The sequence below is a fragment of the Osmerus mordax genome, chromosome 13 (genome assembly GCF_038355195.1).
Source record: "Osmerus mordax isolate fOsmMor3 chromosome 13, fOsmMor3.pri, whole genome shotgun sequence".
NCBI lineage: Eukaryota > Metazoa > Chordata > Actinopteri > Osmeriformes > Osmeridae > Osmerus > Osmerus mordax.
Genome location: NC_090062.1, coordinates 2,943,933 through 2,970,667, shown reverse-complemented (window position 1 = coordinate 2,970,667; position 26,735 = coordinate 2,943,933). Strand labels below are relative to the sequence as shown.

The 26,735-nt window shown below is 42.5% G+C and overlaps 4 protein-coding genes and 2 non-coding genes across 9 annotated transcripts in view; all 6 read left to right on the top strand.

Annotated features, from left to right (window-relative positions):
- The window catches only part of nfat5b (nuclear factor of activated T cells 5b), a 33,511-nt gene extending 24,230 nt beyond the window's left edge, over positions 1–9,281 (top strand). Inside the window, exons 7-13 of one of the 3 annotated variants that reach the window (XM_067248585.1) lie at positions 1,001–1,135; positions 1,223–1,275; positions 1,877–2,009; positions 2,836–2,913; positions 3,017–3,120; positions 3,223–5,143; positions 5,249–9,281. In XM_067248585.1, the coding sequence (XP_067104686.1) occupies positions 1,001–1,135; positions 1,223–1,275; positions 1,877–2,009; positions 2,836–2,913; positions 3,017–3,120; positions 3,223–5,143; positions 5,249–5,487 (2,663 nt within the window). In that variant the 3' untranslated portion in view covers positions 5,488–9,281. Of the gene's footprint in view, positions 1–1,000; positions 1,136–1,222; positions 1,276–1,876; positions 2,010–2,832; positions 2,914–3,016; positions 3,121–3,222; positions 5,144–5,248 lie in introns of all 3 variants that reach the window. The other 2 variants (XM_067248584.1, XM_067248583.1) reach the window with 2 other exon arrangements.
- Positions 9,282–10,802: 1,521 nt separating this feature from the next.
- kars1 (lysyl-tRNA synthetase 1) lies at positions 10,803–17,413 on the top strand. 2 transcript variants are annotated; one of them, XM_067249588.1, is made up of 15 exons: positions 10,853–10,908; positions 11,500–11,685; positions 11,872–12,016; positions 12,151–12,316; positions 12,422–12,515; positions 12,608–12,794; positions 12,907–13,032; positions 14,496–14,615; positions 14,708–14,870; positions 15,179–15,352; positions 15,449–15,534; positions 15,623–15,708; positions 15,849–15,975; positions 16,091–16,234; positions 17,031–17,413. In XM_067249588.1, the coding sequence occupies exons 2-15, from the start codon at positions 11,546–11,548 to the stop codon at positions 17,103–17,105; spliced, it is 1,833 nt and encodes a 610-aa protein (XP_067105689.1). In that variant the 5' UTR covers positions 10,853–10,908; positions 11,500–11,545; the 3' UTR covers positions 17,106–17,413. The 2 variants fall into 2 exon arrangements, with proteins under 2 accessions (XP_067105690.1, XP_067105689.1); XM_067249589.1 differs by lacking the exon at positions 11,500–11,685 and having other exon boundaries at positions 10,803–10,908.
- A 441-nt stretch (positions 17,414–17,854) lies between these two features.
- gcshb (glycine cleavage system protein H (aminomethyl carrier), b) lies at positions 17,855–20,933 on the top strand. Its single transcript, XM_067249219.1, has 5 exons — positions 17,855–18,030; positions 19,551–19,630; positions 20,027–20,090; positions 20,180–20,311; positions 20,464–20,933. The coding sequence occupies exons 1-5, from the start codon at positions 17,880–17,882 to the stop codon at positions 20,556–20,558; spliced, it is 522 nt and encodes a 173-aa protein (XP_067105320.1). The 5' UTR covers positions 17,855–17,879; the 3' UTR covers positions 20,559–20,933.
- A 1,427-nt stretch (positions 20,934–22,360) lies between these two features.
- Positions 22,361–24,615, top strand: rpl13 (ribosomal protein L13). The gene is made up of 6 exons (XM_067249529.1): positions 22,361–22,390; positions 22,920–23,037; positions 23,145–23,286; positions 23,634–23,807; positions 24,222–24,278; positions 24,401–24,615. The coding sequence occupies exons 2-6, from the start codon at positions 22,934–22,936 to the stop codon at positions 24,557–24,559; spliced, it is 636 nt and encodes a 211-aa protein (XP_067105630.1). The 5' UTR covers positions 22,361–22,390; positions 22,920–22,933; the 3' UTR covers positions 24,560–24,615.
- Positions 23,433–23,506, top strand: LOC136955888 (small nucleolar RNA MBII-202). Its single transcript, XR_010878189.1, has one exon. It is a non-coding gene; the product is annotated as a small nucleolar RNA MBII-202 (small nucleolar RNA).
- LOC136955887 (small nucleolar RNA MBII-202) lies at positions 23,995–24,076 on the top strand. The gene has a single exon (XR_010878188.1). It is a non-coding gene; the product is annotated as a small nucleolar RNA MBII-202 (small nucleolar RNA).
- Positions 24,616–26,735: the final 2,120 nt, after the last annotated feature.

The window sequence follows — 26,735 nt, the reverse complement described above, 5'->3', positions numbered from 1 at the left end:
CCCGGCCACCAGCTTCCCCCGGCCACCAGCTTCCCCCGGCCACCAGCTTCCCAGGGCCACCAGCTTCTCAGGGCCCAGCTCTGACACAAGTCACCAGCCAGGGCTAGGAGATGGGTTAGCCGTGACACTGTTACCATTCTGTACACAATGTATCTTACTGTCAGATTTTTCCAACGGAATCCTGATAATCAAGCATGCCATAAGTAAGGACTAAAACCCAGCAGCTCATTTTCCTGTTGAATGTAATATTTAAAGAGTTTGTGTGAAGACTCCCCTGGGAATGAGTCATGTGTTCCTGCTTGTGGGTATGGGGTGTGGCTGGTTGCAGAATGAAAAAAATGTTTTTATATAAAACAGGAAAGACAGCTTTGGGGTGTAAGAGAGTTTCTTAGCTGGTGGGATTAGGAGAACTGTGTACTTTCATTGTTAACAGAGAGCCGGAGTGCAATTCGACCAGGGTAATATCTGGCCAGAAAATATAAAGTAGGAATCTTCAGTGGCGTCTGCCTCTGTCTGTGGTGGGGGGGGGGGAGGGGGGGGGGGGGGGGGAGGAGGAGGGCGGATGAGGGAGCCCTGTGAAAGCTGGATCTGGGGAAGAGGGGGAGGAGTCAGGACTTGTTTATGTTGACTTTCTAAAGCCTGTGAGCTAGTGGGCCTGCAGGGGTCCAATCCAACTGCTCTTGCTTTATTCAGGTTTGGTTAACGATCAGAAATTGTGCAAACGGGAGAGGACACACACCTTTACACACACTCTGTTTTATTGGACCCTTATTTTCCCGGCAGTGCAATTAGAACACAATTACCGTTTCCCAGAGATTAGCCATGTGCCTTCCAAGAAATCACAAGGTAGTCTGGAGCAATTGGTTTAAGCTTTTCTGCTGGCATCCTGCTCTTCTCTGAATGCCAGCAGCTCTGGGCCCCTGAGATGTGGGGATAGAGGGGTAGCTCAGCCAGCGTTTGAGCTTGTCTAAAAGGCGTGTGTGTGTGTCCTGTCTCACAGCCCAGCCTGCTGGGGTGCCTGAGATCCTGAAGAAGTCTCTCCACAGCTGTTGCGTGAGGGGCGGGGACGAGGTGTTCATCATCGGCAAGAACTTCCTGAAAGACACCAAAGTCGTATTCCAGGAGAATGTATCAGGTGAATTGCCTAATCCTGTTCTCACGCTGATTTCAATGTTGTGACTCCTCCAGCGTACCATTGACCCTGAATATATTTAACTTCCAGATGACAAGTCTTGGAAGGCAGAGGCTGAAATAGACATGGAGCTGTTTCATCAGGTATATCTGTCAGTTCCCTGGCTATTTTGATGCCTGATGATTAATGACAGTGTCTAATGAGGTGATTAGATACAAGGGGCCGGCAGAGATTTGATGGGTGTTTAGATTTAATCATATTAAATTGCTGCTCACTTCAGGATCTGAGTGGCCTCATTGTTTTGTGACCTAATTCCTTCGAGCCCCAGTGGTCACGATGAGGGTGTCTCAACAGTCCACTCTAAACCTTTACCCTTGGGAGCTCATTACGTAATCAAAGCTTCTGTCAGATGTGTTAGTCCTCTGCCTTCATCACTCTGATTTATCATGCATGTTACACAAATGCAGCTTGATGGCATTTCATGTCTTGGACTAGTCGGCCACAAATTAGGCAAGTCCGCGTCATCAGGTTTAGCTAAAGTATCTTACACACATCAGTCGAATCCTTCCTCTTGGCTATATCATGGCAAATGTACTCCCATAAAAGCCTATTATGGTTTTGGTTAGCTCAAATGTTGTTTGTCACACCTACATGTTGTTGTTATTGTTGACAATAGGCCTATGTGAGCCTGTAGTTGCACGCTGAATGATGACTCTATGTATTTGAATTTGTCCTCGTCCTTAGAATCACTTGATAGTGAAGGTTCCTCCATACCAGAACCCCAGCGTCACTTCCGCTGTGTGCGTGGGGATTTACGTGGTGACCAATGCTGGAAGATCTCACGATGTCCAGTCCTTTACCTATACTCCAGACCCAGGTCAGTCGACCCATTGGCTGCAGAGGTTCGAAAGTCTAGGGATGAAATCACAATTGGAGAAGTACAAGCTTTCTGTAAATGTGCTTTGTGTGATCTTTTTGATCTTTAGACCAGGAAACCATGTCGAGTCAGGAACAGGGCAGGGTTTGCCCCGTCCTATTGTCCTTCATCACTTCTAGTTGCCTGAAAGTCCTTTGAGAACCGTTGCAAGGACTGCCAGTGAGCTAGCCGGAAGGGAGAGAGAGGGGAACAAAAACTGTGAAACAAAACATGGAAGTGTTAATCATCTACCTAGAAAATCACTGGACCCTTTCATATGTATATTGAGCATGTCTGTATCCTGTACATAACAAACGATCCCTTGCTCCACTCAAACTGTGCTGTTGAGCAGTTGAAGAGTTTGAACAGTTGAAAACAAAACAGTCGAGTCAGAACGTGAAAAGAAGAATAATTAGATCTTTTTGACTTACTGTAGAAACATTTGTAATACTTATATGATATAATTATAATTACAAGTTCAAGTCTTTTGTTGTCAGGTACACAGAACAACACAAGGTTAGACTGGGCACTGAAATTCTTGGGACAAGACAACGCAAAGCAACCTGGCATAACATAACATATAAGTACTTAGAACATAGATTACATATATGATAAGCTAAAATAATAAATAATAACCTCCTAAATATACAAAATAGTATACAATACAATATACTAGACCTCTAATACACATAATGACCTATACTAAATATATACTATAATATACTGTTTAATATATAACATAATTGATGTGCTCATCCTGCCTGTTGGTCTGTGTTTGATCTAGCAGGGATAAGTGTGGATGTGTCTGTGAAGAAAGAGGTTCCTTCTCCAGTCAAACCATGTCCTTACGATGAACGAATGAAAGGTAGTCCATTTGTATTGCAACTCTGAATTTGAGTGTACAAAGTGCGTAATGTGTATGCAGCGATTGTCCTCATTTTTCTAAAACAAGGCTTCTTATCCTACAGTTATCGACAGTGCCTTGATGCCCTCGATGTTGCCTTTAGTGAAGAGAGAAGAGGTCACTCCAATGGAGGTTTCTAGCAACATCCAACCAGCTGCAGTTTTCAAGGTGACAGTTAGACCAGTGCTGATTGTTTGTTTTTTTAACTTAAAGAAATCGTTTGTTTTTCCTTATAGTGTGCCACCGTTTACCCCTGTTATGTCTTCCCAGCAGACCTCGGATGTGTTGTGCCCGGCCCAGCAAACCCTGGACATGAGTTCCAGTCTACCGGCCAACAGTAGCCCGTTCTCCAACTCCCTGCTCCGGCCTACAGGAGACCCCGACAACTCCCAAGCAGCGGTTTTCTCCAGTGGAGAGGCGCTAAGCACCATCCAGAAGCAGGACATCGCACCCCCCAGCTCCTTCCCCGTGCCCGCAGATCCTCTGCTGCAGCAGGGCAGGCCAGGCAGCAGTGCTGGGGCCTTGGGCCGCATGTGTGGAGATCCAGCCCCCCAACAGCACCAGCTTCCCCTCCTACCCCCAGATGAGGTGGCCCAGCTGGAGCAGGCGGTGCGACAACTGCAGGCCAAGGGCTTCTGCAGCCTGCCACTACAGTCAGAGACCTCCATGACCAAGCAGCAGCAACGGCAACAACAGCTCCAACAGCAGCAACAACTGCAGCAGCAACAACAAATACAACAGCATCAACAACAACAAATACAACAGCAACAACAAATACAACAGCAACAGCAAATACAACAGCAACAGCAAATGCAACAGCAACAACAGATGCAACAACAACAGCAAATACAACAGCAGCAACAAATTCAGCAGCATCAGATTCAACAGCAGCAGCAGCAGCAACAGCAGCTCCAGCAGCAGCAGCAGCAACAGCAGGTCCTGGAGAACCTCCAGCTGTTCCAGTCTCAGATCCCCATGCAGTGCGGCATGTTCCAGGGAGGATCTCAAGATGAATCCTCTGAGCAACAGGGTTCTCCTCAGAGCATGGTGCAGAACCACGGATCCCTCTTTCAGCAGGCCCAGCAACAGAAGCAGCAGCAGCAGCAAGCGGCACTATTTCAACAAGCCAATGAGCTCCTCTCCATTCAGACCAACTTTCTCCAACAGACCCCTTCCCACCCCTCCCCACCCCTGTTTCACAACCCCAGTCCCCTGGCTGAGGCACAGGACCCGCAGGGCACGCTATTTCACACCCAGAAAACCTCCCCCACCCAGGAGCAGGTTCAGGCAGCTCTCTTCCAGAACACCCTGACAGTTCTGAGTGGGACCAGCCTCTCTCCAGAGCAGCCTCCATCCGCCCCGGGCCTGTTCCTCCCACAGAGCACTCTGCCTGCTCAGCTTGGTGCCGGGGGCAGCCAGCAGCAGCAGCTGGCCTTCCTCAGCGCCCTGCAGACCTCTGCCGCGGAGCCCCAGTCAGTGTTCCAGGCTCAGAGTCAGCTCTCGCCCATCCAGCAGGGAACTCCCATGGAGCAGCAGCAGCCCTCTCAACCTCAAGCCCAGCCACAGCCCCCCCAGCAGGGCTCCATGTTCCAGAACATCTCCCCTCACCCACCTGCGAACACCCTCTCTCCCAGCCAGCTGCAGCAGGCCGGGCTTCTATTCTGCAGCAATCCCCTCTCCACCCCAGAGCAGCCCTCCAGTCTCCTGTTTAGCCAGGCTCAGATGCCCCCCATGAGCAGCAGCAACTTGGCCTCTCAGGACTCCCAAAACCCCTCCATGCTCTTCTCCCAGGCCAGCATGGTGACCGTCAGCCAGCAGGAGGGCTCCGAGCCCATGGCCTTCCAGAACCAGAGCTCAGTGGTGGGGAACACACAGGAGCCTCGGCAGCCGGGCTTGTTCCAGGAGCAGCAGCCGATGCAGCTGGTCCCCAGCTCCAACAGAGGCCCTGAGCAGCCAGTCACCCTCTTCATGCCCCAGTCCAACATGGCCACCCTGCAGGGGGGCATGGCCAACCAAGATCTCCCTCCCACGGCCATCTTCACCACGCAGAACGGTGTGACGGGCCTGCAGACTACCACCTCCTCCCCAGTACAGCAACAAGGCTCCATGTTCCAGACTGCTGTTGGAGGGAACCTCAGTCAGCCCAGCCAAGCTCAGCCGCCTGGCCTCTTCCTCTTTGGCATCCAGAATGGTAAAGATCACATACAAATTAAATGTAATGTGTATATATTTTTTTTTTTAATTATATTTTCTTTCTTTTTTTTTCACTTAATAAGTGACTTTCTTTCTTTCACAGAGTGCGGTCAACTGATAAACACGCCAGGAAACACCCTGTCCGATCAGATTATTGCCATCAGTCAGTCTGGCCAGGACCAGAGAGAGAGTGATGCCCAGATCCAGTCCCTGCTCGACCAATCCATGTCTGAGTCCAGGAGCATGCAGAGCAGCATGACTGCATCTCAGAACATGGAGAAGATAGATGACCTGCTAGTTAGTCTTCAGGAGCAGGGCAACAACCTCACTCGTTCCTATTAGGCCTGCAATGGGTCTCTGTTAAATCCTCTTTTGTGCCCTTGTTGTTTGGTGTGTGACAAAGAAAGGTTGTAGTTTGAACACGATCAGACATTTGCTGTTCAAAGCTAAATGAATTTAATACCTGTATGTTTTTATGTATGTTGATCTTCTGAGTGTGGTTAGTGGGAGTAATGAACCAAACTCTATGGTGGGCTTCTTTACCAACTGTAAGTTATATTCTGAATGAAGTCTTGGTGAAGAGGAGAAGAGAAGTGCTTCTTGTATCTGGACCTGGGTTTGGTGGGGAAAGAAATGGCTAGATGATATAGCTTTGTGGTGACATTACACCAGTATAATAAAATAGTTTGTTGTTGTAAGTCAGTCACCTCCAACTGTGAATGAGACATCTCCCACATAGGAATGTTTAGTTAACTCCGAATCAGTTCTAAGTACAGCACTTTGAAACATGGTTTTATACAGATGGTGCGAGCTAGCACAAAATACTGTATTCTCAAGGACCAGACTGTGGGTTCATAATATCTTGTTGATTTCCCTTTTTGTACCAAGTATTTTAGGAAAGATTTCATGACAGAAGAAAACATACAGCTTATCAAAAGAAGACAGTGTAAAGGTATTTTTTACACATGTTCCCTCAGCACTTTATGATGCTTTTCCATTGAGACCAGTTACTCATTAAGTTTGTAGCTTTTGGTTTAATTTTATATTATATTCCTTGGCAGTGACCCACCTACATTTTAATCCACCCATTCCTACATGTGGGATTATTACACCATAGAACTACTACCACTTTCTGGTAGAGTGGAAATCCTTATTGAAAATCATTAATACCAACTGTAGTGTTCATGCATTTTCATATACACTTGTACCCATAGCATCCTTTTCCCAGAATGCCTGGTTGTTTGTTGGATGTACGTGTTTGATGTCATAACTGTTTTTAGATACAGGTAGATATTGTATTGTATTGCAGTTATTTTCCACTGCAGATGTATTTGCTCACGTCTGGCACGCAGGAGCTGGACTTGCATCCATACACAGATCAGAAAGGAGGAAGGTTTTCCACCTGTTTCAGTGTGGAGGTGGCTTTGAAGAATGTTGCCATGTTACAGAAAGGCAGCCATTCTTTGCTTTCATCCATTGGTCGGTTTCTCTTGCCATGGTGCTACATGCAGGAATTGAGCCCATCAACAGGCATTTTATCTTGGAAAATGAAATCAGTATAAAAATACTTATACTTATCTTAACTGTAAACTAACAACGTTCTTGCTTACAGTGGGCCCCAGTTGGCAACTGAGGGAGCACCTTTACTTGGTGAATAGCCAGTTTTATGGCTCATACTGTATTGATGGTCGTTCTCCAAAATGTTGTTTGTGACTCACCATGACAGTGAGAAAGTAGACAGGAGTAGTTGTTTGTTAAAATCCACCTTATTGTGATGTAGTTGGTAAAATACAATGTACTGCTGCCAAACTGGAAATTTGTATCACATTTTAGTGTTGTGGTCAGCCACGGTGAAGTTGTCTTGTTTCTGGTCTGAATCTGAGTATGTGTGAACAAGGGGCTGATCTATGGTGATGATTAGCTCAGAGTGCCTTCATCATTCTCTCCTGAAGCTTTCCTCTATCTCAGCGTTTCTTTATATTTACAAAAAAAAGCAGCTTTTTTCAAATGGAGTGTGGTGAATATCCGTTTTAGTAATGTGATTGGTTGGGCCTTTGGTGTACCCCAACTCCCCATCCCAGAGCTTGAGCTCTTTTAGATATTTAAGGGGGCCGACTCTTGAAGAATGAATTCTAAACCTGGTTTGGAGAAAAGAGCTGTCTGTGATTGGCTTTCTTCAACTCTTGTGAAATAGTAGTTATTGTTTCCAGTAGTTATGTCTATTTATGTGAATTTTTTTTATAGGATTTACAAATATTTTATCATAACTTTTTTACTGGTGTAGTTTGTATAACTAAAAAAAACTGATAAAATATAGCAAATGTATTTGTGTGGTAGATGTGTCTACATGTGTTCCACAATGTGTGCAACAAATGACTGCTTTTAGTTTGTAATTGCTATGTAATTGAGCTCTTTTATGTATTTGGCTTTTGGGTGACGTATTTGTCCTGCATATCCTTTCAACTTCTATCAAATGGATTTTGTGATTTTAGAAGTTAAAATGTACAATTCAACCTAATAGTAGCATGTACATTCCTGTACATTTGATTCCTTCTTTGATTTTGGCCAGATAGATATACGACAATATTGACTTTAAGCATGCTTTCTCAAACATGCCACAAGAATCAAACCCTTTCCATTATTTAATGGAACATTGACCCCTCATCTATGTGATTAAGTAATCAACCTCTTTCCAAAATACAGCCTTTTAAATCCTCATGAACAGCTATGCCAGTGCAATAAAGCCATACAGAAAAAATGTTTAAGTAAAGAAATAAGCCATTTATAACAAAACTATTTATAAAAAAGGTACACCAATTGTATGTACGGCATCTATCCATCTCAATATTAGACCAGTTAAAGTTCTATATGTGATATAGATGTGAACATTTGATACGATAAACACTACAGTAAATAGAATGACGTGTGTGCTGTAGTACACAGTGACATATTTTCAAACATAAGCAAATCAAGAAACATGTATTCTTGATTCTATGTCATTGAAGCATGACATTTGAAGATCAGGCAGGGGTATTGCTTATTAATATTGTACTTTTTCAGTAAAAGCTATATATTTATTAAAACCCTCTCAAGTATTAAGGAAAAGGTTGAGATACATTGATAACTCACCATGTTAACTCGTATCTTTCAACTCAAGGAAAACCAAAGCAGTTGGGAGACCATTCTAGCTGTACTTGCACCTAGACTAACCAATGATGTATAACATCACCAAGTACAGCAAATATTTCATAGAAATATCTAGTACAAGGACTACATTAAAGGTGTATACTTGTGCCTTGACAACCGTTTATAGTAGGTACCTGATTATTATTTTACCATTGTTGCCTGTTATTATCCCTAGTATCTCGCAAGCCATAGACTCTTGTGCATTGATTGTGATACAAATGCCGCAAAGATATCAGTGACCAGAAAAAAAAGAAATATAAGTGTTGTGCAACTTTGTACATCAGATTTTTATTTTGACAAAGATAATCATTGCAATTTTGTCGTACAATGTCAGTGCAGATGAAATTTTGTCTCAAACTGCTATGCAGTTTGACTCAATGTAGATGTAAATCTGTTACTTTTTTAATAGGCTATATATATTTTTATATCTAGTCTCTCTAGATTCTTTATTACAAAGGGGAAACTAAAATAGATGTTTTAATTCTATTAATTATTTATGCAGCCTAATTAAATACGTTCTAGTCCTGTTTGGTACCTGGAAGGATTTGGATGATTGGGATTATGTCACTTCAGACAAACACAGATTACAATCCAAACATGTCTTCTATTCACTTTTTAAGTGTCATCCGCTTGTCCGTTCACAAACTGATCTCTGTGTCTTATCCTGTCTTGATTTCATGTAAAAGTCTGCTTGGTTCTCAAGAAAGGTGTGTGTGTGTATATTCTTTTTCTGTATTTAGTGAACTTGTTGCTAGAGCAGATATGTTATGAGGTTTTGGGAGGGGAATGCAGATCATTAATGGGTTTCTAGTAACCATGTGAACAACCATCAAATATCACCTTTGAGAAATTAAATCTATATAAATGTATTTTTGCTTTGTTGGGCATTTGTATACTCTTGCAGTAATATTTCTGTAAACCTGCTGCTATCTATATTAATAAAGATAGATGATATATTTTTGTGGGTCCTTTATTCTGATTTCAAAAAATGTACTGTAGGCATTCTACTCCTTATCCCCAGTACATCGTTGACACTGACCAAAATTCATCCTTTGACAAAGGTCAATGTGATTTTTTTTTTAACCTGGAATCAGATTCCATTTGTTTTTTTCAACAGTATCCCTGCAAGTAGAGGCGCTGACTGAAGGTGGAGGAGATGTATCTGTGCATTCCCCAGTGAAATCAGTGTTATCAAGGGCTACAGTGTTACCGTTCTTTGCAACCCAGTCTCATACTTCTGCGTATGTATGACACGGGTTTACACTTCATATATACGACAAGTTTTTATCAACAGAAAATGTGTCTCTATCACACGCAGAACCAGGGGCGATTCTAGGATCAGACCTTTAGGGGTGCTCAGCCCCCAATGAGAATGTGACATGAATACAGTGCCTTGCAAAAGTGCTAAACCCCCTTGCTAATAACAGGCATGCAAACAGGTCAGGGGTAAAAAAAGATGAGAAGGATACGGCGAACCCCCGACCCTGTAGGGGGGTCGGAGGGCATGCTCCCCTGAAAGAAAATGTATTACATTTTAAAGTTAAACGCATGAATATGGTGCACTTTGAGAGCAAAATTAAGAGGCTAGATCTATGTAGAATCTGTGCTCTTGTAAACAATGTCATGTTCTTTTAACCATAAAGATTTTTTGTATAGCAAATATCATAAAAAACTAACAAATGGGATTACCTGTGTTGAACTACATTAAAAAGCAAAAGTCAAAAGCATCACTCATTGTAAAGCTAACACATCCAATAGAAATCATTTTTAATGTTGTATTAAAATTGTTTATACTAGATGATGTAAGATGGGTCTGTAAACCTCTCCCCACTCTGCCTCTGATTGGCTGTGAGGTTTATGCATAAGAAGTGACGATTGGTTCCAGAGCCAGTTGTAAAGTTGGGAAGCACGGGTAAAATGCGATCGCATAGATATCTTTATATATATCTATGTTTGATCGTGTGTGATAGAGACGCATTTTCTGTTGATAGAAATGAAAGGGAGGAATTCGCGTATACATTGCACGTAAAACAGGGTTTGGTGTATGACTCGCAAAATACAAGTGTAAACCCGTTTCATAGATACCCAAAAGTATGAGACTGGGTTATTCTCTCTATGACCCCTGGTGGCCTGAGTGTGGAATATCTTGTAATGCTCGAGCGAAATCAGTAATCATCTTTTGTTCCAAACAAATATGATGTTCCTAGCCAGTGGCCACAAAGTAGTTTGATGGTGAATCAACAAACAACAAGTATCATATAATCATACATTAAAATACAGGCACAAAACTGGACCAGATGACTTAACAAAACCTGTATGAGGAAAGTCATTAAAGCTGTACTTACAGTAACCTACTAATTAAAGCTGTACTGTTGCTGTAGTCTGATATGCCATCAGTAGAGAGCAGCAGTACACCGCTGTAGTGTCTAGACTGCAAACTACCTTTGAACGAAGAACTATAACGTCTTCACGTACAGTGTAACATCAGACGTGTGTACGGACGTTGGCGTAGTCCCTTTGCAGCACGGTCAAGATGGCTGATGTCACAGCAGCGGACGGAGAGAAACTCAGCAAAAAGTAAGGTTATAATGTCCCACATTAGCATAGCCAGTTTTATAGTCGTTTGCGATGCTGTATTGCTGTTTTGAGACTTATTTGCAATGTATTTGTCAATACATTAGGATTACATTATATTGTTGCATACAGTTACATCAGTTAAAAGAAACCACGATGTGAGAAACAGCCGCTCCATATGGCGATACGCCTACAAGTTCCAGTGGGACGTTCGGTTCAAGTGTGTTAGCGCACATGGTGCTTGTAGTTTTCTTGAATGTCATTTGGAATCCCCCACCTACAATCTTATCATTTTGAACTACAAAGCCCACAATGCATAGTGAAATGGTACCAAATGGCGTTGGCTAATTTGTAGTTGCGTTTTCATCGATCAGTTTCATTTTAATGCTGGTAACTACCACGACGTGTGCTTCTATCGAGTAGGCTACCTCAAAAAAAGGTGATTGGTGATTCTCTGATTCGTTATTTGACAAATGAATCCAATCCACAGGCGCTGCTATCAATAGCCATCTTAAATCTGTGCTGTAGACTTTGTAGTCATCCTATGATGTGGACCCCAAAGACAGCTTTCTCAGTCTGTGTGTTTCTCTCCAGGTCTGGTCATTGAATGGTGTAGGTCAGTAGATCAGCCTGCTTCGGCATGCTGACAGTGGTCAGGGCTGCCAGGCAGCAGGTGTGCCAAGCCCTCAGGGTCAGGGCACAGGGGATAAAGTTGGCTCTCCCCAGTTCAGCAACTGTCCCAACTTTAATTCAGGGGAATCGCTGGCGAGGTGACAAAAGGTTGGTGGCTTTTCCATTCCATGAGAAAACAACCAACCTTTTGTCATCCAAATAATGAACAGAATCCCTTCCCGTTGTATGCGTGGTTTGCATGGTCGTATTTTCGGTTGTCTTTCCCCAAACCGATACTACTGGTTTTAGTTCCGCTGATGCTCTAATGTGTATTACCTGTGTATGTTTTGTCAGTGAGCTAAAGAGGCGAATGAAAGCTGACAAGAAGGCAGCTGAGAAAGAGGCCAAAGTCAAGGAACAGCAGGAGCAGACTAAAGATACCAATGACACAGCAGATCAAAATGCCTTTGGGGCAGATGAAGAGACCCTTGACCCTAACGTGAGTTCTAATGATGTGCTGGTCTTCTGACTCCCTCAGGGCTAGTCTACTACGAGGACATGCTAAGAGAATATCTGAAACCTGCAGGAATGAGAAGCTTTTTAAATAACAGCCAGTCTATTTCTATGTCGTAGCAATACTACAAGATCCGCACCCAAGCCATCCAAGCTCTAAAGGGCACAGCAGAGGACCCGTACCCACACAAGTTCCAGGTAGATCTGTCACTCACAGAGTTTATCGAGAAATACAACCATCTACAGCCAGGAGACCAGCTAACAAATGTGGTTCTCAGTTTGTCAGGTACTACTAATATTTATATTGGTTTGATATTAATAAAAAAGTCAAATAGGTTAACAAATGAGCATTTTAGACTAAGTAATACAAAAAATGGTATGTTGTTGGCAGGCCGTGTCCATGCCAAGAGGGAGTCGGGGGCCAAGTTACTGTTCTACGACCTGAGAGGGGAAGGTGTCAAGCTTCAAGTCATGGCAAACAACAGGTAGTAAAGTGGCTATTTAATTACAGTGTATAACTTCCTTAAAGTTGTGATGTTACTCATTTAGGGCCCATCCACCTGTCCCTCTGCTTCAGGAACTACAAATCAGAGGAGGAGTTTGTGCGAATCAACAACAAGCTGCGTCGTGGTGACATCATTGGAGTCCGTGGGAACCCTGGAAAGACTAAAAAGGGGGAGCTGAGCATCATTCCCATAGAGATGACCCTGCTGTCACCTTGTTTGCACATGCTGCCCCATCTGCACTTTGGCCTCAAAGATAAGGTTAGCAACAATGCCTACAACCTACACAAGGAGCCAAAGGAATCGTAAAAGGCTTTCATGTTTGATTCGAGGCGCTGTGGAGCTCATTTCTCCCTACCACTTTTCCCCCCAGGAAACCAGGTTCCGTCAGCGTTACCTAGATCTGATTCTCAATGACTCTGTGAGGCAGAAGTTTATAACACGCTCCAAGATCATCTCCTACCTTCGAAGCTTCCTGGACCAGCTGGGGTTCCTAGAGGTGAGCATGGTGGCCAATAGGAGGCATCAGATATCTAAACATTCTGATTTAGGGTCCAGGGAATGGTATAGAGTTCCAGCTTTAAGGCTTCAGGGTCAGGCTATATATTTTTCATGCAAGTTAATCATATATTGAAATAATGCAACAGTCTGGTTTGATGTGGGGAAGTCGTCTAAAATAGATTGTAATGTGCAGACCAAATTTAGCCCAAACCTGTTCCTGGAAAGCCTAGATTTAGTAGATTTGTATTCCAATCATTAGGGATGGGTGAACGATGCCTTGTGAAGCTTTGGTGGTTTCTTCCGGATTGTGCCGGCCCAAAGAGCCGAACGATCGGCGCATTGAAAATGCACAGCGTCAGCGTTAGAATTGTGTAATTTTCTCACAGACCATGTAGAGACAAAACATTATTTTTTTAATTATTATTTTTCTTGACCTTCCAGGGGGGGGCGGGGGGTGCCGTTGGGGGGGGCGGGGGCGCCCCCCTAATATAATGGTAGGGGAAACACTGCCTATTGTGAACTGGGGGGACTTTATTATTACTAATTATTATTACTGTTAACAATGTTGACGAATCATCAACATTTGTTTTCTGGGCACTGTAAAGATCTACCTAGTCCTATCATGTTATGTTTAATTTCAATAAAATAACACAACACAAGTGCACAGATTTATAATTATTACCATACGGATTTGGCTAAATACTAATGACCAATGGAAAAACTTGAGCGATGCCTGTTGTTGCTTCTCTGGCAATGTCTGATTTGTCTTTAACAAGAACAATCAAGCCTAACATCTTCAATCCTGCATAAGCAGTGTCACAACTTATCAACTGAAGTCACCCCAGGTTTTTCCAATCGAGTATGAACGTATTCACATTAAATGGGCAGTGTTTGCTCCATATGACCAATTGCAAACATCGACAAGTCTTCCAAAGCCACACATTTTACACAAGATGAGCCATGATATTAAACAAATATGAATATGAAGAATTCAAAAATATAATCACAGCTAAAAGCAACACCGCTGTTGCAAAAGGCAGTAAGAAACACTGGCAAAAAATGGCCATATGTGTGAATGCAGAAGTTAATATGCTTATCAATATCACTGCCCCATCATTAAGGCTTTAATCAGTCTCTGTTGTAGGATGACATCGGTTGGCTATATTACAAAGATACTCGTCGGGGAAAGCAAAAGTGTTTATAGTAGGCGGTTCTTTCATACTTGAGCTGTTATCTCCAACTTGACCTGCAGGTTAGGTGTGTAGCATAAGTTCTGTGTGTAGCGATCTTCCCTGGTAAGTAGTGAACCACTCATGACACTGAACCTGAAGTTACCTCACAAACCTCAAATCTTGCTTCATACTATTGTCCCCTGGGGTTGGAGTAAACACCTACTGGAGGGTAGACCTCCAGGAGCAGGGTTGGACCACCCTGGTATAAAGACTGTGATTTTCCCCTCAGATTGAGACACCCATGATGAACTTGATCCCAGGTGGTGCCGTGGCCCGTCCTTTCGTCACCTATCACAACGAACTGGACATGAACCTCTACATGAGGATTGCTCCTGAGCTCTACCACAAGGTGGGACATTTACCTTTACATTCCCATGATTAGTCACAAAGCCCAGGCTTTTATTGTTATTCTGATGGCTCGTACTTCTGTTCTATTCCCAGATGCTTGTGGTCGGTGGGATTGACCGAGTTTATGAAGTGGGTCGTCAGTTCAGAAATGAGGGGATTGACCTCACGCATAACCCTGAGTTCACCACTTGTGAATTCTATATGGCTTATGCAGATTACCATGACTTGATGGATATTACCGAAAATCTTCTTTCAGGTAATTTAAGCGATACTAGTCCTCTGGTTTCACGCGCATCTATGAACTAGGGGCGTATGTTTCATTATACATGGGTGGGACCACCCAATTTTTGAAAACTGCAATTTGCCCCCCTACACTTTTAAAGGAAAATTATATTTAACTGACGCATCATCAGTTATATATACAAAAAAAAAGCTGTCCACTAGCACCCACATTTGGGAAAAATGCCTACGCCCCTTCTATGGACACACCCTTTTTCTTAGCAATTGTATAAAAGCAACCTATCAGCAGTTTATCACCCATTTGATTTGCTCTGTTCTCCTCAGGAATGGTGAAGCACATCACTGGAGGGTACAAGGTGACCTACCATCCAGAGGGTCCAGAGGGACAGGCCCAAGAGATCGACTTTACTCCTCCCTTCAGGAGAGTCAGTATGACCAAAGACCTGGAGAAGGAGATGGGTGTGAAGTTCCCTGCCCCAGACACCTATGACAGCAATGGTAAGAGACAACACCTTTGACGTATTGGAACACTGTCATTCATGCTAACCAGCACCAACACTTTACTGTGTACCACACTGACATATGCCCCTACAGAGACCCGGAAATTCTTCGATGAGCTGTGTGCTCAGAAAGGAGTGGAGTGTCCAGCACCCAGAACCACTGCTCGCCTCTTAGACAAGGTGCTCTTTTCATCAGGGTCACCTTGTATGTTTGTTTCCATGGCCTCAGTACATGACTTACCCCACCTTGGCTTGTGCCCCCTTGCAGCTGGTGGGAGACTTCCTGGAAGTGACATGCATCAACCCCACATTCATCTGTGACCACCCCCAGATCATGAGCCCCTTGGCCAAATGGTGAGCTGCCTTTCCTACCCATTTCCTGTGAGGGTAGTTGGGGGAATTGGATTGTCGTTTGCCATGCTTATCAGTATTAACTGAAACATTTGTCATTGCCAAGGTCTCTGAACGATTGTGGCCCATCTCTCCCCATACAGGCACAGGTCAGAGAAGGGCCTGACGGAGCGCTTTGAGCTCTTTGTGATGAAGAAGGAGATCTGTAATGCTTACACTGAGCTGAACGACCCCATCCGCCAGAGGGAGCTCTTTGAGCAACAGGGCAAGGTCAGTGGGACTTGTGCAAGAGAAAAAAGATGGTTGTTGTTTTTGGCCCAGCGTATGCAGTGAGTTAGCCAGTAACAGATGTCATTTCTGATATGTCTGTTTCGGTTGTTTTCAGGCTAAGGCAGAAGGAGATGTTGAGGCCATGTTCATCGATGAGAATTTCTGCACAGCTCTGGAATACGGTCTCCCTCCCACCGCTGGCTGGGGGATGGGCATCGATCGCCTTACCATGTTCCTCACTGACTCCAACAATATCAAGGTATAAAGGCACTATACTACTAGACGACTACCTTATATTTGCATCAATTTAGATGCTTTTATCCAAAGCGACTTACAAATGGTGCTTTTAGTCAGTACTCAGGCCGAATCCCAATTCTATGTCTTACCCCTACCCCTTAGTTTTGCCGTTCACGTGAGAATAAGGGCTGTCCCAATACTTTTTTTGATCGAGGGGTAGGGGTACATACCCCTTAAAACCGAGTGTTTTCGGGAGCTTACTTGAAACCGAGGGGTATGTGAATACTGCGCAACCGGAAACAATGGTGGCCAGATCATTCAGAGTCCCATAAATATAATATTTTCGTGTTAAATAATTGATTTAAAAATTGTGACAGTCTTGTTTTGTCCTCTACACAGTCCTGTACATATATATTTGCAACCATGTTCTTAATTTAAGCGTTTTTTTTAATCGCTAGTTTTTTACGCTTAACGTTACATTGCTGATTTGCACAACAATCCCGCGTTTCTCTGACTAGCCTTGAATGGACTCCATGCATGTCTACAGTTTTAACTAAACTCCATTAGCAGCGAATTTCGTTCGATATCAGTGCATAACACTACTTGCTTTGGAGACATCGATATACGTAACAAAGTGGTGTCTCATTCACATGGGAAAGAACATTTTGTAGGCGTAGTCTCTTAACGAGATAGTACTACAGTAGGCTCTCAAATACAACCTAACTGCTGTCCTCATTAAGATCTATACCCGGGCTTACAGTTCATCTCCTTGATGTGTGAATGAATGTAACCATCTGATGTTGATACTTTTCTCACAGGAGGTGCTGCTGTTCCCTGCCATGAAGCCTGATGACAACAAGACCGCCCCACCCACTGAGGGCACCTCTGTCTGACAACGTGCCCTCAGGTGAACACTCCAGTTTGCCTTCAGTCAGGCCAGGGAATGGTTTCAGATTGGTAGTTAATGTGGACTGTTTAACTGTTTTCCATTTTTACTGTCTGTTTTGAGCCTGTGCTGTTTTGCATTCTTAAGGGAATAAAGTACATTTTTAAAGCTTTTCTTGTCAGAATTACAACTTGAGTTCCATGCATAACTGTCTGGTGTTGATTTCTTCCCCCAGTCATCTGTCTTCTTTCATCTTCAAGTGTTTGAGCATGTGTAAAACCCAATAAAATGCCATTAACTGTGGCCAATCAACTTGTGATGAGCCGTTTTGTTATCTGCCATTCTTTGTATTAAGGATTTTGCTAATTGAGTGCTGTTTTGCATCCTTTGTTCATAAGCATAGAGTTGCTCACAGACTTGTGAGCACAGACTTGGTAATAAAAAAAGAACATAACAAAAAAGTATATAGGCCTATTAATGTCATACTACGTCAGATAAACTGCCCAGCCAACTGGTAAATCGGATGCACTGCGACAAGGCTAACTCTATCATAGATCTAGAACATTTAGCAACAAATTAATAAACGCGTCGTTCCCACTTGTGATTATTGCTTTCCTCAGAAGCGTCCTTTCTTTCCTTGCCTGATTACTCTGACGCCCTACGGACGGTGGTCCAACTTCCAGCCTTTGCCTCGTGAGCGTGCAATGGGCTGATGCGCGCCACTCTGGTCTCGCGGTCAAGTGCGTGTGTATAGGCTTTTGCTCGACACTACTCTGTGAAGATGGCGATGAGAGTGGCCCTCCGGTGCATTTCTGCAAACTTTTCTCCAAAACTGCCTCGGCTCTCTCGGCCAACACAGTTAGCTGCAAATCGGCTGCTATGGAGAACCGACATTCCACGGACATTGAGCACAGCCTCGCGATTGTCCACAGGTAATTGTTTTGTTAGTGTTCTACAAATTGGTAAATTCACAGTTAAATGCTTGACGTAACATCACAACAAGTGTAACCAGTGTAGCTTTTGGTTACAAATTCAAACGTACGCGTGATGGCACTCCGTTTTGGTCAGTTTCCCACGGTTCATTTGTGACTCATTGTGGGGTAAAACTGGGACCAAGTCACTAGAAATGTAAAATGTGTCAATCCTGCAACAGAAAGTTTAGACTTGAAAAGTGTGTGATGTGGCTAAACACGCAAATGCTTAACAATGTGGTGTTGTACCACACGTTAGGTTGGAGTGTATTTGAAAAGGGTCTAGTCTGGTTTGTTTTGATAACGGTTCAAGACCGATAAAACGTTTTTCAGAAACAAGATCTTAGTGATTTAATGTCTTGGGTCATGAGCACCTTATTATCACCAGGTCACAAAACATGTTAGCGAGAGTTTGTAAATGCACCCATGTCTCGTGTTCCACATTAGCTAATAGAGAGGGGCTAGGAAAGTCATGCAAGAGCTTGGACGAGTCCCCCTGAAAGCATAAAATGTGTCAGTAGCCCTGCTTTATATTTGCCTTAATTGTTAGCACTAGCACATTGCAATGATTAATTATAAATTATTTATCTTAAAGCCTATTTCTACAGAGAGAGAATCCCCTAAGGCAATATTCAAATACAGCGATTGTTTACTGTTGGGTCTTTTAAAATCACTTTCATAAATAATATTACATTCATGTAACTGTTGCTCTACAAAGCTATGAACCTTTTAGAGTGAGGAGATGTTTGAACTAACAGGCTCTCCTGTCGTTCAGACTGTCCAGCCATGCTTCAGCATCTTGCATAGTTCACAATCTGGTTCAAACCTGTATTTTTCTGCATGATCTGATGCTAGCATACAAAACTGTTGAGGCATTGTATTTGCCCTCTAGGGTATCTGAAACATGACATAATTTTTGTAAACCATATTCTAAGGTTTTGTCAAAGGTTTCATCAAATTTAGGAAAAAATATATTAAAAAGTAGATGAGAGTAGGGTAGGCAAAAAATGATATGTTCAGTGAGGGCGTTAAATACCATGTTCATGGAAGAATGCACCCCACAATAATTGCATTTATCATAGATTTAAGAGAATAATGAATAACTGAAGTTTTACCACTTAAATGTTGTGTGAATACATTTCACATTTTGTCTAACGATGGGCTGATAGATGTCTTAAGACCAGAATTTTGAATGGTGGGTTATCTCTTGTCTTGCTGTTTTTGAATGGGCTTTGCTGTGTTGTGCAATAATCTTTGGCTCTGGTCCATAGTACGTTAAAATGTCCTTTGGACACAAGATCTGTGTGTGGTTTGAAATTGGCGATTAGTAAGGCGACTTTCTTTCTTTCCCTGTCCCATAACCTAGGCCTGCCATTGACCTGACCCCTCCTAGCACACACACACACCAAAAGGATTTCCTAAGTTTCATTCAAATGCTAAAGGGGATGTCAGTAATGTTTGTGTCTCTTCCCTTCCTGCAGCCCTGAAATTCACTGACAAGCATGAGTGGGTACGAGTAGAGGGTGGTGTTGGTACAGTTGGCATCAGCAGTTTTGCTCAGGTACGTTGTTCATATGTAAATCAGTAATGATGTTGAAGCTGTACTGATATCAGTATTCAGGTTGGCCTACTTAATGCCTTCAACACGCTCTGTTGAGGCTATTTCAAACCTTTACCCTGCAATAGACAAATCTTACAAGCACTAATTTTACAATGCATTGTTTGGGGTAATTTATTACTTTTATCACACCTTTAACTATAAATAGTCTCAGATAACCAGCCTTGAATCTTCCATGGGGTTAAAAATTATTTAAAGGTCAGGTCTGGAAGTTATATTGGTTCTTTAGTATGGACTGGTGAGCAAACCAAATTAAAACTCTAAATGGATGCATTATATGCATTTAAATGCTAAAATGAAATCGAATTAAATAATAAAATGTTCAAACCTCCATTCCAGGAAGCATTAGGTGATGTGGTCTACTGTGGACTCCCTGAGGTTGGCCAAAAACTTGAACAATTGGGTGAGTCTTTTGTAGATTCTCTCCTGCACGAAAACTCCAGCTATGTTGCTAATGAAGGAGGTTGTGGACTGTGCTTTATTGTGTTGCAGAGGAGTTCGGGGCTCTTGAAAGTGTTAAGGCTGCTAGTGAGCTTTACTCTCCTCTGACTGGAGAGGTGACTGAGATCAATACGGAGCTGTCTGACAACCCGGGGCTAGTGAATAAAGCCTGCTACGAAGGGGGTACGCTAAAGCCTGACATAATGTCACCAGACATACTAAATTTTAGTTTTGTGACAAATCTCCACAACGGCTGTAAAAATGTATTTAGGCCTCTTACACTCGTACACAGTCGGGGTTTAACGATTAACGCACAGCCATTCTTCTTCTTCCAGGCTGGCTGATTAAGATGACTATTGAAAACCCTGGAGAACTTGATGGCCTGATGGATGAAGCATCCTATGATAAATTCATCAAATCACTAGAGTAGAAAGCTGTGACCCTTTTGTGTAATGTTAGAGTACTGGCTTACTAATTATATCTGGTTTGACTGTAAAATCCCAGTTTCTGGGAGGTCACTTAGGACATTATATTTATTTTGATACAGTCATTGTTTCATGAACAAGATATCATCAAGGTAACCAAAATTGTAATGTCTCAAATTAACAACCCCAAGGTGGTTAGAAGTGAATCCATGAGACAACTTACAGGGCTTTTTCATCCCAAGCCCTGTCAGCAAGACAACAAGGGCTTGTGTTGGGTGCTTTACATGGACTGAAATACTAGCTACAGAGAAGTGGCTACAAGGTGGAAAGTGATTGTAAAAGATGCAAGTCAGATGCAATAAATTACAACTTATATTTTGAATATTGTCCATGTCTGTTTGTGCTCATCGTTCTCATCACAATTGTGTCTAAGATGGAGGTCTGTTTGGCATAAATCATCTTGGATTTCTAATCTGAAAACTGGTCCATCCTGATTAAATAAAACTTTCAACAATAATGTTTCATTTAACAAAATAATCAGAAAAATAGTAAAATACTGCTTCCCATCAAGCATCCAGTATGTTTGAATAGTCCCCCCTCCCCCCCCCCGAAAAAAGGGAAAGATGATCAGTCACACCACATGCCTTCTTATATTTACATGTATTCATATAGAAGAAACCTTTTTTTAACGCTGTGTACAGAACTCATTTTTATACTTTTATAAACTTTTAAAAAATTCATGTAGTTTTGTGCATTTTGAAAATAGTGGTCCTGACACCATTTCAGATGTGTACAGTATCTACCTGGATAAAATGGTAGTACATCTTGTACAATTCATGTAGTTTTGTGCATTTTGAAAATAGTGGTCCTGACACCATTTCAGATGTGTACAGTATCTACCTGGATAAAATGCTGTACATCTTGATACACCTTGACCTTTGCCCTCAGATTAAAGTGGAAGTGAAGTGCAGGTGTGGGTTGATCAATGATTAATGGAATAGCAGTAACACTATTGGTGCAGTCGACTGAGCCTAGTTATCTTGGGACTGATTATACGGGAGCATTTTTGCTCTGTAGGATGAAAGTCTGCCTCAGATAATAGGCCTACTGATTATATGACAGATCGACCGGGGCTACCTCCCGGAAATGAGTCTTTGCAGGTTGGGATGTCTGATATGATCTTTAAAAAGTGGTAGGAGGTGGCTGATGATGATCATCGATATTTAAATGCAAAATCTAAACTAAAAAGTCCCTATTATTATTAGTTTTAAAGTGAGGTATTTTGTAAGCAATTTAATGTTGATTTGGTGAAAAGAGTGCCACGGGTGGATAATCAAAGACCATGCTGAACGAATACTTTGTAGGTCCATTGGAACTCCAGTGCCATCTTGTGTTGTACTTATGAATCAAGTTTTGAAATGTGAATCGGCTAATAGCTTTTTCTATTTCCTAAGTGTAAATGTGCACTTTTTGGGGGGGTCTGCAGTCTTTTCCCATCGTCTTGGACTTTTAGCATTTGAAAATGTATTGTTTTGTATGTGTTTTTTATTTATTTACTGTGTCATAGGTTTTAGCATTAATCTCATCCCCAGGCTTCTCCACAGAACTAGTAACAGCGTGTTATGGAAAACATTTTTAACGCAAATATTTCAGTGCGCGTTCAGTGTGTACGTGTTTTATTTGAGTTTTATTTGGGGAATACGGGAATACGTTCTCTCAATATAATACACTTCCGGTGTCAATCGCACTCATGTCTACGATTGGCTAACATCTATATATCCCACAATGCACTGTTAAGCACTTCCTTTTTCTTTTCGGCCATTTTCCGCCCCGTACGGTATGTCAATTTAATCTCCGTACATTTCGAATAAAATCGGCTTCAATCCTTTAAAACTGTAAAATGTTTATTAGTTTTTCTGTATGGCCGTGAAAGTGTAGTAGTGTGGTACTATGGAAATATACGTATTATTATGGTCGGTGAAGTAAATAATGATTTTTCCGTACTAATGGATGGGAATGAATTGTGGCAGGGTTTGAAGTGCATGCAACACTTTTGGCTTTGACGATTGTCTCTAGATGCGTGGAATTTATTCCAAGTATTTGAACATTGGTATAAGTGAGGATTAATTCAAACCCATTCCCAAATTTAAATTAAATAGCGAATTGTGATTCTTTGAACACTGACGTTTACAGCTATTTTCAAGGAACCCATGGACGCTCTTAGCGATAGCAAGCCAATTTATGTTCACGTGTTCAATTAACGGGATCCAGATGAAGTTGGCCTACTAAGATTTGTCTGATAACTTGTAGGTGTTTTTCCGTTGGACATGGACATGTTTTTATGATCCGTCATATGTGCGTTCCAGGGAAGTAGGTAAACATGGCTCCCAGCCGGAATGGAATGCTCCTGAACCCTCACTTCCATAAAGACTGGCAGAAGAGGGTGCGCACCTGGTTCAACCAGCCCGCAAGGAAGATCCGCAGGTAGGTTAAGACGCCGTCCTTATGCCGTGAACATGCAGGTAAACAATGTCTGCTTTGAGTGTGATGCTGAATGTAGTTGTATTTACAGCTGTATCCTTGTATTTCAGGCGAAAGGCCCGTCAGGCAAAGGCCCGTCGCATTGCTCCTCGTCCTGTAGCTGGACCCCTCAGACCACAGGTCCGGTGTCCCACCATCAGGTATCACACAAAGGTGCGCGCTGGACGTGGCTTCACCCTGGAGGAGCTCAAGGTAAGAAGCATTAGTTTGTATTACATTCAGATGTGGGTTTGGAAGTTACAGGCCTATGTTAGTATTTCTTAGTCTGAATCATTGGGATCTGCAAAGACCGATGCTTCAGACAATGTTTAGGGCTAGTATGATCAGCAGTCAAATGATGACAACTTCTCCGGAATCTCTGTACTACCTTGATGATATCCTTTTGAACCCCTTTTTCTGATGACTGTCTGGCTGCAAAGTACTATACCATTCAAGGTGTATGTTTTTTGTTTTTTTATCTTTATGGTGATATTGGAAGGAAACACATCAAATTAATGTCCTGTTTCTGTGCTAATGTATGTTATATGGCTGTGTTCCAGGCTGCTGGTATCCACAGGAAAACAGCACGCACCATTGGCATCTCTGTAGATGCCCGCCGCCGTAACAGATCCACCGAGTCTCTGCAGGCCAACGTGCAGCGCTTGAAGGAGTACCGCTCCAAGCTCATCCTCTTCCCCAGGAAGACCTCCGCACCCAAGAAGGGAGACAGCACTGTAAGTATCCAGTGACTGACTGAGCAAATCAGTTAGTGCAGCAGCACCAGATAATCATTCAGGGCATGGGGCCTGGAGATTGTTTTGGGACAAGTCCCTGTCTTCAGTGCATTCTTGTGGATGATAGTACAAGGAATGAAGCCTCAGATTGGATGTCTTAAATGGTTTAAGCACCTCCGCAGTCAAATGATGACAAATTCTCCGGAATCTCTGTACTCTGTTGATGATTCTCTTTGAACCCCTTTATCTGATGACTGCCCTAGATTATTCAGTTTCACATATTTGACTTGTTGATGTTTGTGGTAGTTGGCGAGTTGCATTTTAAATGTGGGTCAAATGTGGAACAAACATCTGGAACAAATGTTGATCAGTGCCTGGCTTTCTTTAACCTGTCTGATCATTTCTTCATCCCAGGAGGAGGAACTCAAGATGGCCACCCAGCTCACTGGTGCTGTCATGCCCATCAGAAATGTATGTATCAATGAAACAATTACCTAACGCGTCTGACATGTACCAGCTTTTGTTTCAGAGGAATGAAGGTTAAGAGTTGGTGTCCTCTAATGTTGAATTATCTTATGCTGTCTCATGTTCAGATTAACAAGAAGGAGAAGGCCAGGGTGGTGTCTGAGGATGAGAAGAACTTCAAGGCTTTCGCCAGCCTGCGCATGGCACGTGCCAATGCTCGTCTCTTTGGCATCCGTGCCAAGAGGGCGAAGGAGGCAGCTGAGCAGGATGTGGAGAAGAAGAAATGAGCAAAGCGTTACTTTCTATGGAACTTGCAAAAATTAAAAAAAACGTACAAAAGACACTGTTGGGTGGTTATTCATTTTAAACTGTTAGACTTTTTTTCATCTGTAGTTTACACATTTGAATAAACCATGTCTGACTATTGTTGGACCACTCTGGTACTTAAATAGGGTAACCACTAGGTGGTAGCAGTGTAGCAGCTTACTGCTTGAAGGAACCATCTACAAGGCCCTGGTACAAGTGAGCTCTGCCTTGCAACTTGAGAAACCTCAGTGGAAGGCAACATGGAAGTTTTTTAGCTTTGGTTGTCTGAATGGCATTTATTAATGTGAAAATGCGGTAAGAACAAAGGGATTGGAGGGGCTGTGAAACCCTTTCACAACAAATGTAACTTGAATTGGAACTAAATGTATTATGGTTTTTTGCATCATTAGAAGTCATCTGACTTCACTGCACTACTGAATTTAAATCATGCTGAAGGCAGCAGAGCCAATGTTATGGTGGTTGCAGTTTGTTGCAAATTCAACAATGAGAACCTTAATATCCTTGAATGACATCACAAATGTGGGCTACAGTGTAAATAGTCAGACAGGAAGATGGTGGGAGGGAATGTTATGCAAGCTCATTTCTTCCAGCCTTTGAGAGTCCTTTTTATTTCAGACATGATCACCTTTGACCAGAACTAAAATACTTTAGAACATGAACTCAATTTTTTGGGTTTTATTAGGGGATGTGTGCAACAGTGTTGGGTTAAGATTTACCATCCTAGGTCTTACATTTCAATACCTTGATGGTGATAATATTTCCCATATGTTGAGATGACTCAATGGGGGTATCGGTCTCCTATGTGGCAGCTTTAGAAGTGCTACGCTGCAAAAATGTTTAATTGCATTCTGAGAATGAAGTGTTTCAGGTACACAAAAGCATTGTTTGTGCCATAGTGCTAAAGTAGAAAAATAGCTAGACAGCAATAGAGCTGTGATTATCTATATATAAATACACTGGAGCTCCAGAGAGGATTTGTATTGACACAGCAGAAGCAGATGGCAGTAGTTAGAAGCTGGAGTGGTGGTGCTCAGGTGCATGGCCCTGAGCCATGTCGTTTTCCACATTTCTTCCCACAGAGGAGGGGAAAGGCTTGAAAGAAAAAGCGAAACAGTGTTTGTGTGCGTGCAAGGGTTGCTGGGCTCTTACACACACACACACACACGTTAGTGTAGTTATTCTGACCACATGAAGAACACTGCATGAATGAGGCTGTATAAACCAGAGGTTTATAGGTCAAAGTAAGAGCAAGATCACTATTTATTGAAGAAGACAAGCTGGAGTCTTTGGGGAGAAGGTAGCTTGTTCCTTGCTACTGAGCTTGTTGATGAGATGATTATCAGTGGAAAACAACTCAATAAAGCACATAATTACTAGGCAAACTATTTTACCAAAGCATAGCAACAAGATCCTCTCTTTTCTCAATGTTGATTGGCCTGCCATTCTGCCGTCAATAGGTTTTCTTTGGTGCAGAGCCCATTACCCAGTGGTGGAGTGCTCCTTGACTGGCCACCCCTAAAGGAGGGATTAGTTGAATTAGCCGGGTCCTCTCAAAATCAACGATGGAGCCTGCCGAAGGGACACTGAAGAACCCTTAATGTGTCATTGCAAAATTGTATATAAAAGGTACATAACTGAACCGAATGTGTGCTCTGCTTTGTAGCAGAGTCTGCAGAGACATTGCATTAGCTACTTCCTAAGCCTAGCCCATTGTCTACAAAAGAGAAATATTCTAGAGAGCATATGCCTCATTATTGGCACAGGTCACAGATCATCTACTACAAATAAGTGCTTTGTTAGCCAAAAATATTCCATATGTGAGAGCAGTGCATTGTCAGAAACCAAGCTTTGAATATTATACAATATCTTGCAAATTACAGTGAGTTCACTTGAGTTATACATCTCTGCATTTGGAGGTAAAAATCACACAATCGCCGAATCAATTGAACACTAGTGTGTGTGTGGCAAACAGCATGACTATTACTTTGAGATAATCTGACTAGACTTGACTGTTTTTGTTTAGCGCCACTATGGTGGTGGTTGACTACTAATTTAGTTGATTTAGTGAATTTGAAATGTATTTAATATATTTCGCCCGCGTTAACTGCACAATACAACATGTTCCCTTTGAGCTCC